Source organism: Lampetra planeri, unplaced genomic scaffold (assembly GCF_965212315.1).
Source record: "Lampetra planeri unplaced genomic scaffold, kcLamPlan1.2.h2 scaffold_269, whole genome shotgun sequence".
Taxonomy (NCBI): Eukaryota; Metazoa; Chordata; class Hyperoartia; order Petromyzontiformes; family Petromyzontidae; genus Lampetra; species Lampetra planeri.
Window position 1 is genome coordinate 59,235 of NW_027615097.1, and position 14,967 is coordinate 74,201.

Consider the following 14,967-nt stretch of genomic DNA (forward strand, 5'->3'; position numbering starts at 1 on the left):
CATCAAAGTGACGGCTGCGGCGGCGAGGACAATGACGGCCACCGCGAGTGGTCAGCGATCGGGGGGAGGGGGGGGGGACCCACACACAGACAAAGGTGGCCCGGGTAGCCCACTCCTGTCGGGGGCAAGTGCCATTGACGTGGGGGTAGTGTCAGAAACCCCCCGCCCGGCCGTCTTTGTCTCTCTCTCCCCCCCCCCCCATTGAACGATGTTTACGCACCGCACCCAGGCACTTATTTGAGGCTGAGTCGACCTAAGGGGAGGCCGGGTCGCACTGTTGTGAGCGCAGCGCGCCGAACGCCCCGCTAACCGTTCCCCCACTCGCACACACAAAGACAAAGATCCCCCATATAGCCGTAACAGACTGTTGGGGCAAGTGCTGTTAGCGAGTTTCAGCACCTATGAAGGCCGGCACTGTGGCACACGAGTGCGTGGGTGGCCAGCACCACGCCCGGCCGCCTTTGTCTCCCCCAGTGGGCGATGCTTTTACACATCGCACCAGGTACTCATTTGAGGCTGAGTCGACGTAGGGGAGGCCCAGGACCGGTTCACCACTTATTTCGTAGCCCAGTGCCCTAACCACAGCACCACCGCTACCTAAGTAAACAATTGCAACTCATTTGTTTACAACTGATTCTTGTTGTTGTTGTTGTTGTCTTTGATTTTGTTGTGTTTAGTTTGTTGTCCTGCTACGTAGGGTGCGAAAGAAGTTCAACGCAGATCCAACAACAGCCGCCGTTCGCCACAGTGGCGGTGGCATCACCACGACACTGGTGCCAGGCTAGGTGCAGGAGGAGGTCACGGGACCGACCCAGTGAGCCATGGGTTGACTGCTGTGCCAGGCTAGGTGCAGGAGGAGGAGGTCACGGGACAGACCCAGGTGCCATGGGTTGGCTCTAGTGCCAGGCTAGGTGTAGGAGGAGGTCACGGGACAGACCCAGCAGATGCCATGGGTTGACTGCTGTGCCAGGCTAGGTGCAGGAGGAGGTCACGGGACAGACCCAGTAGGTGCCATTGGTTGACTGCTGTGCCAGGCTAGGTGCAGGAGGAGGTCACGGGACAGACCCAGCAGATGCCATGGGTTGACTGCTGTGCCAGGCTAGGTGCAGGAGGAGGTCACGGGACAGACCCAGTAGGTGCCATTGGTTGACTGCTGTGCCAGGCTAGGTGCAGGAGGAGGTCACGGGACAGACCCAGCAGATGCCATGGGTTGACTGCTGTGCCAGGCTAGGTGCAGGAGGAGGTGGTCACGGGACAGACCCAGCAGGTGCCATGGGTTGACTGCTGTGCCAGGCTAGGTGCAGGAGGAGGTGGTCACGGGACAGACCCTGCAAGTTCCATGGGTTGTACTGCTGTGCCAGGCTAGGTGCAGTAGGAGGAGGAGGAGGTCACCGGACAGACCCAGTGAGCCATGGGTTGACTGCTGTGCCAGGCTAGGTGCAGGAGGAGGAGGTCACGGGACAGACCCAGGTGCCATGGGTTGGCTCCAGTGCCAGGCTAGGTGCAGGAGGAGGTCACGGGACAGACCCAGCAGATGCCATGGGTTGACTGCTGTGCCAGGCTAGGTGCAGGAGGAGGTCACGGGACAGACCCAGTAGGTGCCATTGGTTGACTGCTGTGCCAGGCTAGGTGCAGGAGGAGGTCACGGGACAGACCCAGCAGATGCCATGGGTTGACTGCTGTGCCAGGCTAGGTGCAGGAGGAGGTGGTCACGGGACAGACCCAGTAGGTGCCATTGGTTGACTGCTGTGCCAGGCTAGGTGCAGGAGGAGGTGGTCACGGGACAGACCCTGCAAGTTCCATGGGTTGTACTGCTGTGCCAGGCTAGGTGCAGTAGGAGGAGGTCACCGGACAGACCCAGTGAGCCATGGGTTGACTGCTGTGCCAGGCTAGGTGCAGGAGGAGGAGGTCACGGGACAGACCCAGTAAGCAATGGGTTGGCTGCTGTGCCAGGCTAGGTGCAGGAGGAGGAGGTCACGGGACAGACCCAGCAGGTGCCATGGGGTTGGCTGCTGTGCCAGGTTAGGTGCAAGAGGAGGTTACGGGACAGACCCGGCAGATGCCATGGGGTTGACTGGTGTGCCAGGCTAGGTGCAGGAGGTTACGGGACAGACCTAGGTAAGAAGCACCACCACCTCTGCTCCCCCTCCCCCTACCGTGGCAACGCGCTGCGTTTTATCCGCCCGACGCTCCGCTCTTTGTTGTGAGCGTCACTCCCCAATCTCTCACTCACACACTGACACAAAAAACAGGGCACAAAAGAAGCTTAGTGCGACTGTGTCCAGATCTGTGAAGGATCCGAGAGCTCCTCGCGACAATCCAGTCCGGTTAAACCCAGGATGGGTCGTTTGCCAGGGTCCAGTCTGAATGCTTTCATGCTTGTGAGGACACAATGAGAGGCTGATTGATTGATGCCCGGGTGCGGTCAAGGGACGGCTCCCGACTGGTCAACCACGTTACGTGGGATGATGATCCGGTAAATTGCCGCTCACTCTGACAAGGAGTTGGAGGATGTGCTGCTGCTGCTGCTGCAACTAATATTATTTTTTTATTTTAGCAGGTAAGAATCCCGCTGAGCGATGTAGCAGTTTTTTTCAGAAGTGACTTATCACTTGGACACTTACAGCCAGAGGTGGGACAAAGTCATTGTTATGCAAGTCCAAGTCGAGTCGCAAGTCATCAAATTCATGACTCGAGTCTGACTCGAGTCCAAGTCACATGACTCGAGTCCACACCTCTGCTTACAGCAGTAGCCGAATACTCTAAACGCGAGTTTATAAACGTGGAGGGATACACCGGAGGACCGGGAGAAACATTCACGCGACCATCGGGGAGAGAGACACGCAAACTCCAAATATACAGCAGCAGGCGTCAGGGTCGGGATGGAACCCACGACCTCCTGTACACCAGGCGAGGTAGTTAACATCTCCTAGCCACCGTGATGATGAGAGAGAGAGACACGCAAACTCCAAATATACAGCAGCAGGCGTCAGGGTCTAGATCGAACCCACGACCTCCTGTATACCAGGCGAGGTAGTTAACATCTCCTAGCCACCGTGATGATGATGAGAGAGAGACACGCAAACTCCAAATATACAGCAGCAGGCGTCAGGGTCTAGATCGAACCCACGACCTCCTGTATACCAGGCGAGGTAGTTAACATCTCCTAGCCACCGTGATGATGGTGAGAGAGACACGCGAACTCCAAATATACAGCAGCAGGCGTCAGGGTCTAGATCGAACCCACGACCTCCTGTATACCAGGCGAGGTAGTTAACATCTCCTAGCCACCGTGATGATGGTGAGAGAGAGACACGCGAACTCCAAATATACAGCAGCAGGCGTCAGGGTCGGGATGGAACCCACGACCTCCTGCATACCAGGCGAGGTAGTTAACATCTCCTAGCCACCGTGGCGCCCAACAAAGAGATGGCTCCTTGCCATCAACCCCACAAAAAATGCAAGGCACCTGCCTGACTTATTTTGAATGTTAAACGTTGACCGTAGCGTTATCACTCACTACACCCCCCCCCCCTCCACATCCCCAATGAGTGATGGGGCAGCTTGTGTAGAGAGTGGAGAAGTTACCGTTACTTCGGCAGTGTGCTCATGAGCGGTTGCCGATTGGCAGCCGAAGGTCTCGCACTCAGAATCGATCCGAGCGGCGTTATATTTCCATCGGCTGCGTAACGGCGCTGCGTGGAGGCTACCTGGCCCGTCGCTGCGTTCTCAAACACGGCCGAAATCGGCGAGGGATATCAGCATTAGAAGAGTCATTTACACTGCAGGAGAAACCCGATGAGCTATGAAGCTCTTCATTTAAACAGATATCCGGCACAACAACTAACAACAGAAAAACACAATCGTAGTGCAAAGTGCAAGAAAGGTAAACAAAGGTAAACATGATAATTGTTTTTTTACCCTTCTATCTGGCAACAAAACTGACACCTTTTTTACAAGGAGTCATGTTTGCATAGACCACAATACCTGCAGTCATAATGCAAACAAAAAACACAACTCTGATAATGTATGCACTGTCCTTGAAGTTGATTGGTCCACACCCGAGACAGCTTTCCTTAGAGCCTAGTCTCACATGGGTTGGACCAGATGACGCCAAAAGGCGCACAACTCAAAGACAATGCACCATCAGAGTATGAGAGCTTGGGGCAAGCATTTACACCATTGGAACCTCCTTTGCCAGTAGCAAAATCTGATAATTGTTTTTTTACCCTTCTATCTGGCAACAAAACTGACACCTTTTTTTCATAAGGAGTCATGTTTGCATAGACCACAATAACTGCGGTCGTAATGCAAACAAAAAATATAACTCTGATAATGTATGCACTGTCCTTGAAGTTGGTTGGTCTAACTTCAAGGACGTTGATTGGTCAACTTCAAGGACAGTGCATACATTATCAGAGTTATGTTTTTTGTTTGCATTATGACTGCAGGTATTGTGGTCTATGCAAACATGACTCCTTGTAAAAAAAAGAGGTGTCAGTTTTGTTGCCAGATAAAAGGTTAAAAAAAACAATTATCATATTTTTTACTGGCAAATGAGGTTCCAATGGGGTTAAAGGTAAACAAATCACCCAAACACATACAGACGAAACTAAAACATCCTCATCCTACCAGGCAAAGCCCAGTGAGGCATTGACTTATACTGGTAGGAACGAAGTGGACTAGACCACCAATAGATTATATCGTCCGTCCGTCCGTCCGTCCGTCCGTCCGTGTATCAACATCGCCCCCTACTGCAAACACTTGGCATGACCCTGTCCGACAAGATGGCCGCCCGCTCCCCCTGCGATCTGTGAAATAAACAAGATGGCCGTCGCTTCCGGCGCCTCACGGCGAAACTTTAAACACTAGAATACAGTAATTTTTTCTTTAACTCCTCTATACCCAGTCGATATCCCTGTACCGGTACTAAGTATTATTCCTACCAGCCCACCCCGCAGGGTCCTGTTTGTTCAAAAAATTAAATGCATCGTGAAACCCGCCAATTGGTTACTAGTACAGCACGCCCGGTGTGTTGGAGGGTAAAATCCACAACAACAACAAGTAGCCTCATCAGGCGAACGTGAAGAAGCAGTGGCATCTACATCTACAGAAGGTGAAGAACCAGTGGCATCTACATCTGAAAAACATGAAGATCCAGTGGCATCTACATCTGCAGAACGTGAAGAACCAGTGGCATCTACATCTGCAGAACGTGTAGAACCAGGGGCATCTACATCTGCAGAACGTGAAGAACCAGTGGCATCTACATCTGCAGAACGTGAAGAACCAGTGGCATCTACATCTACAGAAGGTGAAGAACCAGTGGCATCTACATCTGAAAAACATGAAGATCCAGTGGCATCTACATCTGCAGAACGTGAAGAACCAGGGGCATCTACATCTGCAGAACGTGAAGAACCAGTGGCATCTACATCTGCAGAACGTGAAGAACCAGTGGCATCTACATCTGCAGAACGCGAAGAAACAGCGGCATCTACATCTGCAGAACGTGAAGAACCAGTGGCATCTACATCTGCAGAACGTGAAGAACCAGTGGCATCTACATCTGCAGAACGTGAAGAACCAGTGGCATCTACATCTGCAGAACGTGAAGAACCAGTGGCATCTACATCTGCAGAACGTGAAGAACCAGGGGCATCTACATCTGCAGAACGTGAAGAACCAGGGGCATCTACATCTGCAAAACGTGAAGAACCAGTGGCATCTACATCTGCAGAACGTGAAGAACCAGTGGCATCTACATCTGCAGAACGTAAAGAACCAGTGGCATCTTCAGAACATGAAGAACCAGTGGCATTTACATCTGCAGAACGTGAATGATCAGTGGCATCTACAGAACGTGAAGAACCAGTGGCATCTACATCTGCAGAACATGAAGAACCAGTGGCATCTACATCTGTTGAAAGTGAAGAACAGTGGCATCTACATGAACATGAAGAACCAGTGGCATCTACATCTGCAGAACATGAAGAACCAGTGGCATCTACATCTGCAGAACGTGAAGAACCAGTGGCATCTACATCTGCAGAACGTGAAGAACCAGTGGCATCTACATCTACATAATGTGAAGAACCAGGGGCATCTACATCTGCAGAACGTAAAGAACCAGTGGCATCTTCAGAACATGAAGAACCAGTGGCATTTACATCTGCAGAACGTGAATGATCAGTGACATCTACAGAACGTGAAGAACCAGTGGCATCTACATCTACATGAAGAACCAGTGGCATCTACATCTACAGAACGTGAAGAATCAGTGGCATCTACATCTGTTGAAAGTGAAGAACCAGTGGCATCTACATCTGTTGAAAGTGAAGAACCAGTGGCATTTACATGAAGAACCAGTCACATCTACAGAACGTGAAGAACCAGTGGCATCTACATCTGCACACCAACTTCTGAAGCCCTTCTCCGTGTTTCGCGTACACGCCGTGCAACGCGTAAGGTAATCGGCATGAGTAAAATCGGACTCACGACTCACGAACAGACCTCTGGAACCGAACTCGTTCGTAAGTAGAGGAGTGCCAGTAAGTGTCAAAGTTTGTTGCAGGCTCCACACTTGGGGGAGTGGTGGGGGGTGGGGGTCTCTGTCTTTGTTGAGCGTGTGAGTGACACGGCCATCGTGAACCCACGGTCACAAATTCTCCCCCATCTCCTCACTACAAAGATCAAGACAAAGACCCCCCGTATAGCCTTCACAGACTGTAGGGGCAAGCGCTGTTAGCGAGCACCTATAAAGGCCGGCACGGCACACGAGGGGGTGGGTGGCCAGCACCACGCCCGGCCGTCTTTGTCTCCCCTAGCTGCGATGTTTACACACCGCACCAGGTACTCATTTGAGGCTGAGTCGACCTAGGGGAGGAGGCCCAGGACCGGTTCAGATAATCGTCACTGTGCGGTGTTTGCCGTGAGCGGGAATCGAACCCGGGTCGACAGGTTCGTAGTGCAGCGCGCTAACCACTACCCCACCGCTCCCCGCCTCTCCTCACTACCCACACACACAAGTGGGCGGGGCTTCCCCTGTGGGTGGGCGTGGTTAACCCAAAGCACCGCCCCCTTTCCCCCACCCACCCAAACCTAGCCCCGCCCATTACTACTCGCTGTGAGGAAGGGTCGTCGCCCGAAACGTTGCCCCAACCGCCTCGTTGTACATTGCGATTGCGACTGGGCAGTGGTGGTGAGTCACTGTGGGGTCGTTGGGAGCTGCGTGTCCTGCTGGAATCTAGCGAACTGGGGTCCGTGTGTGCGTGTGTGTGTGTACACGTGTGTGTGTGTACACGTGTGTGTGTGCGTGTGTGCGTGTACACGTGTGTGTGTGTGCGTGTACACGTGTGTGTGTGCGTGTGTGTGTGTGTACACGTGTGTGTGTGTACACGTGTGTGTGTGCGTGTGTGCGTGTACACGTGTGTACGTGTGCGTGTACACGTGTGTGTGTGCGTGTACACGTGTGTGTGCGTGTACACGCGTGTGTGCGTGTACACGTGTGTGTGCGTGTGTGTGCGTGTTCACGTGTGTGTGCACGCGTGTGTACACACGTGTGTGTGTGTACACGTGTGTGTGTGTGTACACGTGTGTGTGCGTGTGTGTGCGTGTACACGTGTGTGTGTTCACGTGTGTGTGTGTACACGTCTGTGTGTGTGTATACGCGTGTGTGTGTGTACACGTGTGTGTGTGTACACGTCTGTATGTACACGCGTGGGTGTGTGTGGGTGTACACGTGTGTGTGTGCACGCGTGTGTGTGTGTGGGTGTACACGTGTGTGTGTGCACGCGTGTGTGTGTTCATGTGTGTACACGTGTGTGTGTTCATGTGTATGTGTGTACACGTGTGTGTGTGTACACGTGTGTGCGTGTGTGTGTGTACACGTGTGTATGTGTGTACACGTGTGTGTGTGTGTACACTATGTGCGTGTGTGTGTACACGTGTGTGCGTGTGTGTGTGTACACGTGTGTATGTGTGTACACGCGTGCGTGTGTGTGTGTACACTATGTGCGTGTGTGTACACGCGTGTGTGTATATGCGGTAGTGTAGTGGTCAGCGCGCTGCGCTACAAACCCGGCGACCCGAGTTCGCGTCCCGCTCACGGCCAACACCCAGTGACGAACCGGTCATGGACCTCCCCTAGGTCGACTCAGCCTCAAATGAGTACCTGGTGCGGTGTGTAAACATCGCCACTGGGGAGACAAAGGCGGCCGGTCGTGGTGCTGGCCACAGCCTGACCAGTGCTGTCAGCGAGTGGCACACGAGGGGGTGGGTGGCCAGCACCACGCCCGGCCGCCTTTGTCTCCCCAGTGGCGATGATGACCCAGAATGAGTTCCGATGATCGGTGGTGTTGGCCCGTGAGCGGGAATCGAACTCGGGTCGCCGGGTTCGCAGTGCAGCCGCGCTAACCGCTGCACCACCGCTCACCACCCAGGGCCACTGCCACCCACCACTGCCACCCACCACCCCCCACCACCACCACCACCACCTACCCCCAACTCACCACTACCATCACCACTACCCCCCACCCACCACCACCACCCCCCACCACAGCCACCACCACCCCCAACCCACCATTACCATCACCACTACCCCCCACCACCCACAACCACCACCCCCAACCCACCACTACCATCACCACTACCCCCCACCACCCACAACCACCACCCCCAACCCACCACTACCATCACCACTACCCCCCACCACCCACCACCACCACCCCCAACCCACCACTACCATCACCACTCCCCCCCACCACCCACCACCACCCACCACCACCCACCACCACCCCCCACCACCACCCACCACCACCCCCAACCCACCACTACCATCACCACTACCCCCCACCACCCACAACCACCACCCCCAACCCACCACTACCATCACCACTACCCCCCACCACCCACCACCACCCACCACCACCCACCACCACCCCCCACCACCACCCACCACCACCCCCAACCCACCATTACCATCACCACTACCCCCCACCACCCACAACCACCACCCCCAACCCACCACTACCATCACCACTACCCCCCACCACCCACAACCACCACCCCCAACCCACCACTACCATCACCACTACCCCCCACCACCCACAACCACCACCCCCAACCCACCACTACCATCACCACTACCCCCCACCACCCACCACCACCACCCCCAACCCACCACTACCATCACCACTCCCCCCCACCACCCACCACCACCCACCACCACCCACCACCACCCACCACCACCCCCCACCACCACCCACCACCACCCCCAACCCACCACTACCATCACCACTACCCCCCACCACCCACAACCACCACCCCCAACCCACCACTACCATCACCACTACCCCCCACCACCCACAACCACCACCCCCAACCCACCATTACCATCACCACTACCCCCCACCACCCACCACCACCACCCCCAACCCACCATTACCATCACCACTACCCCCCACCACCCACAACCACCACCCCCAACCCACCCCTACCATCACCACTACCCCCCACCACCCACCCCCCCCCACCACCACCCATTCGATGCCGACTGACTCACAACGGCACTTACCCCCCCGCCCCCTACGGCAGAGTCTGCTGGAGGCTACACGGGGCACCTTTGTCTGTGGTCCCGCGATGAGCGAGTGGGGGGGGGGGAGAGTCCCGTCAGCAGCCAATCACAACGAGGGGAAGAGGGGGGGGAAAGAAGGAGGAGCTATCTCAAGCCCCGCCTCCTTTCATGCTTGGCTCCGCCCCCTTTCGCCCCTCCCCCCGTCCGTCCGTCAAAGGGGGCGCTCAGGGCCGAGCGAGAGCCACAAGGCGACTGGGCACGGGCGGGCGAAGGTTCCGGCGAAAACGAAATTCCGCCAAATTTATTAGCAAAGAAAATAAATCTACATTAAATAAATAAAAATATACAACACATCCACCCACCCCCCCCTCTTTCTCTCTCTACCCCACCCCCCTCCACATTTTTAAAGCGACGGATTTATTTATTTTATTTTTTCTCTCTCTTACGGATTTATTTTTTTGATTTTTTTGAAAATCCAGGGTAGCATCCGAGGACTGAACTGAACTGAGAGTTGGCGATCGAAGGAGAGGGGAGGACAATCGAACGAAAACAACTATCGAGCAGTGGAATTACGGACTGATATTTCGAATCTCGTTCTACAAGAGGGCAACTATTATTTTCGGTGAATTTTTATTGAAATTATTATTATTATTTTTCTCTGTTTAAACATGTATATTTATAAAGAAATTAAACGTGAATAATTCCAGCGACGGAATTATTGAAACTTTGAAATTTTTAAATTTTGCTCCGTAAAATTTATATATTTTTGGCATATATTTAAAAAAAATATATATATACATTTTACTACGAATATTACATCGCTACCACTATTACTACCATCACGGCCAGCTATAGCTGCGTCCTTGACACACGAACACACACACACGTGTGCACACACACGTGTGTGCACACGTTACCCGTGTGTTGTTACGTCCGGCAAATTAGCATCGGTGCCGTGTCCATGCATGTAAGTAGATGCGTGTATGCATGGCTACTACAACATCTAACATTTACCCGGGCTACAACCTGATCGGCTCAACATCCGAAGATCAACACCACAGCTCAGTGGTAGTACAACAGGGACTTGCGTACAGGCCCATCACCAAGATCCTACCAAGTGGAGGCTGCGTTGGACTCTTTACCGCTGATACTGCTCTGACATCAGCAGCAGCAGCAGCGGCATCGTCCGATTTGATCGCATTGGCACCGGCACACGGAATGCAACATCATAGTCAGCAGCAGCATCATCATCAGCAGCAGCATCAGCAGCATCATCAGCATCCGATTTGGGATGCGGCTGCAATGGTAGCAGCAACATTGGGACAGCAGCAACAGCAGCATCATCAGCAACATCAGCAGCAGCCTCAACATCAGCACCACCATCAGCAGCAGCAGCAGCACGAGATGGAGAGGCTTTCGTGGACCTCAAACGCCAAGGCAGGCCTCGTGGAAGGATCCTCACCGATCTCGTGGTCGGCTTCGAATGGGCGACGTGAAAGTAAAGTGTCCGATCTCGAGCACCACCACCAACATCATCATCATCAGCAGCAGCAGCAGCAACAGCAGCAGCATCATCAGCAGCATCAGCAGCAGCAGCATTGGTCTTCGATCAGCCGGGATGTGAAGATGCCCTTGGCCGCAGTCGACGATCTCCAGAGATCGTCATCGGCTGGTCCGCAACAACAACAACCACCACCGCCTCCGACACCTTCGTCGTCCTCGTCTTCATCGTCGTCATCATCAGCGGCGTCATCCGCCGCTCTGGGTGTTGGTGGAGCAGGTCCGTCGTCATCATCGTCCTCCTCGTCATCATCGTCCTCGTCATCATCAGCTGGTGGCGGCGGTGGCGGTGGTGGCGGTGGTCCAGTGGGTGACACGTGGATCAACGCTGCACCCAGCCCCGTCAGTAGTCCGGATGTGAAGCCGTGCGTGGAGGAGCTGTCAAATAGCTTGGCAGCTGCAGCAGCAGCAGCAGCAGCATCAGCAGCAGCATCAGCAACGACTAATCTCCACCACCAGCGCGTCACAGTGAGCGCTTTACTTCAACACCACCATCACCAACAACAACAACATCAGCAGCAGCAGCATTCGCCACACGAGCATCACTCGTGGGACAGTTCGGGACATCATCATCATCAGCATCATCATCAGCACGCACACGCGACGCCTCTCTCGCCCATAGCTGCTGCTAGCGGTGGTGGTGGTGGAGGTGGTGGTGGTGGTGGAGGTGGTGGAGGTGTTGGTGGTGTTCCTCTGCCTCACCCAGCATTGCAGGTGTACGCTCACCCTGGATTCATTCCGGCTGCGGTGGCGGCCGCGGTTGTGTCCGGATCATCAACATCGTCGCCCACATCGTCACCCACAAACCACCACCACCATCAACAACAACAACAACATCACCACCAAACACCGCGACATATCCACCCGTCCATCCACGCAGCCCACCATCATCCGCACCACCTCCACCATCAGCAGCAGCAGCAGCAGCATCTCCATCAGCAGCAACATCAGCATCAGCCTATCCATCAGCAGCAGCAGCAACAGCATCATCATCAGCAACAGCATCACCACCTCCAACAGCAGCAGCATCATCAGCAGCAACAGCAGCAGCAGCTGCAGCTGGCAGGCCCCGTGGTGGCACTTTTGCGTGATCCTCTGATCCACAATGACGGCTCCATGTCCGTGGTGGATGGTGGTGGACTATCGTCATTATCATCATTATCATCATCATTAGCATCAGCAGCGGCGGCTGCTGCTGCTGCTGCAACATCAGCGGCTGTAGCCGCCGGCACCATCAACTCGACGTCCAGCAACTCCCTGTGCACCTCCTCCACCTCCTCCACGTCTCTGCTGCTGCTGCAGCATCCGAGCGGGATGTTGGATGCGAGAGACGGAGGAGGTGGTGGAGGTGGCGGTGGAGGAGGTGGTGGTGGTGGTGGCGGCGCGTCGGACGACGAAACGCCGAGTTCGGACGACCTCGAGATGTTCGCCAAGCAGTTCAAGCAACGTCGCATCAAGCTGGGCTTCACGCAGGCGGACGTGGGTCTCGCTCTGGGCACCCTGTACGGCAACGTGTTCTCGCAGACGACCATCTGCCGCTTCGAGGCGCTGCAGCTGAGCTTCAAGAACATGTGCAAGCTCAAGCCGCTGCTCAACAAGTGGTTGGAAGAGGCCGACTCGGCCACGGGCAGCCCCAGCAGCATCGATAAGATCGCGGCGCAAGGTCGCAAGCGAAAGAAGAGGACCTCGATCGAGGTGACGGTGAAAGGCGCCCTCGAGAATCACTTCCTCAAGTGTCCCAAGCCAGCCGCGCAAGAGATAACCGCGCTGGCAGACAGCCTGCAGCTGGAGAAGGAGGTGGTGCGCGTTTGGTTCTGTAACAGGAGGCAGAAAGAGAAGAGGATGACGCCACCTCTGAGCCTCACGCCCGGCGGGGAGGAGAATGGGTCCGTGGTTGGCGGTGGTGGTGGTGGCGGTGGTGGTGGTGGTGGAGGCGGTGGTGGTGGTGGCAGCAGCAATGGAGGAGGAGGTGGTGGTGGTTACCAAGAAATTGGGAGTCCTGAATCAAACCACGGACGGCATCAACACCACCACCACCATCAACAACAACAACATCAGCAGCAGCAGCATCATCAGCAGCAGCAGCATCAACTGCATCACCACCAGCACCATCCGGTGATGTTGTGCCCAGAAACGATACCATCGTCGTCGTGAGATGAGTCGATGATGGGACGACGACCACGACGACCACGACGAGAAGGAGGATGAGAGGCGATATGGGGGATTTGTACAGACAGCGGCCGTGCGGTTTTGGGTTTTTCGTGGACTCGATTCGGTGCAGCGAGATTATTGATGGCATTCCGGGGATCATTGGACTTTCACTGCAATGGCGTGTGTCGGGTGGGTCGGTGTTTGTGCGTGTGTGTGTGTAGTTTTAGCGTGTGTGTGTGTGTGTCTTTGTGGTGTGTGTGTGTAGTGTAGTTTTGTAGTGTGTGTGTGTGTGTTTTGTGAGTGTCGTTTTTAAGTGTGTCTGCGCGCGTATGTTAAGTGGCTGTGTGTCTGTACGTATGGATGCCTGAGTATGTTTGTACGTGTGTGTCTGTATGTATGTGTGTCTGTACGTGTGTCTGTGTCTGTCTATGTGTCTGTGCGTGTGTGTGTGTGTCTGTATGTGTGTGTGTCTGTATGTGTGTCTGTACGTGTGTCTGTGTCTGTGCGTGTGTGTGTGTGTCTGTATGTGTGTGTGTCTGTATGTGTGTCTGTACGTGTGTCTGTGTGTGTCTATGTGTCTGTGCGTGTGTGTGTGTCTGTATGTGTGTGTCTGTGTGTGTCTATGTGTTTGTGCGTGTGCGTGTGTCTGTATGTGTGTCTGTACGTGTGTCTGTCTATGTGTCTGTGCGTGTGTGTGTGTGTCTGTATGTGTGTGTCTGTATGTGCGTCTGTGCGTGTGTACGTGTGTCTGTGTGTGTGTGTCTGTATGTATGTGGTTTGTATATTCGTGTGTGAATTTGTTTTGTGTGTATGTACATATATGTGTGTGTGTGTCTATGTATGTGTGTCTGCACGTATGTATATGTACGTGTGTTTATGCGTATGGGTCAGTGTTGCGGTCAACGGGCTGCGCTCACGACCTCCCCTAGGTCGACTCGGCCTCAAATCAGTACCTGGGTACGATGTGCAAACATCGCCACCGGGGAGACAAAGACGGCCCGGGCCTTCATAGGTGCTGCTCACTAACAGCACTTGCCCCAACAGTCCGTGTAGGCTGTACGGGGGGCCTTTGTCTTGTCTGTGTGTAGGTGGCAAGTGCTGTTAGCGAGCACCAATGAAGGCCGGCACGGCACACGAGGGGGTGGGTGGCCAGCACCACTTGCCCCAACAGTCTGTGTAGGCTACACGGGTGATCTTTGCCTTGTGTTGTCTGCGTGTCTGTGTGTGTGTGTGTCTCTGTGTGCGCGCCTGCAGTTGGCAAGGATGCCCGTATGTGTATGTATATGTGTGGGTCGTGTCTGTGTGTGTCTGTGTGTGTGTGCCATTTCTATGTGAGTGTGTGTGTGTCTCGTTTCTGTGTGAGTCTGTGTGTGTGTATGTATGTGTGTGTCGTTTCTGTGTGAGTGTGTGTGTGTGTCTATATATATATGTGTGTGTGTGTGTAATTTCTATGTGAGTGTGTGTGTGTCTGTCTCGTTTCTGTGTGAGTCTGTGTGTGTGTGTGTCATTTCTGTGTGAGTCTGTGTGTGTCTATATATATGTGTGTGTGTCATTTCTATGTGAGTGTGTGTGTGTGTCTGTCTCGTTTCTATGTGAGTCTGTGTGTGTGTATGTGTGTGTGTCATTTCTGTGTGAGTCTGTGTGTGTCTATATATATGTGTATGTGTAGTGATTTCTATGTG

At 54.1% G+C, this 14,967-nt stretch overlaps 1 protein-coding gene across 1 annotated transcript; it reads left to right on the forward strand.

The window, feature by feature from the left end:
- Nucleotides 1-10,395: 10,395 nt before the first annotated feature.
- LOC144740678 (uncharacterized) lies at nucleotides 10,396-13,020 on the forward strand (the record flags this gene model as incomplete). The annotated part of the gene is made up of 3 exons (XM_078623479.1): nucleotides 10,396-11,527; nucleotides 11,849-12,091; nucleotides 12,509-13,020. Coding segments are annotated over exons 1-3 (1,733 nt in total), but the record flags the coding sequence as incomplete, so codon positions are not given.
- Between the last annotated feature and the right edge of the window lie 1,947 nt (nucleotides 13,021-14,967).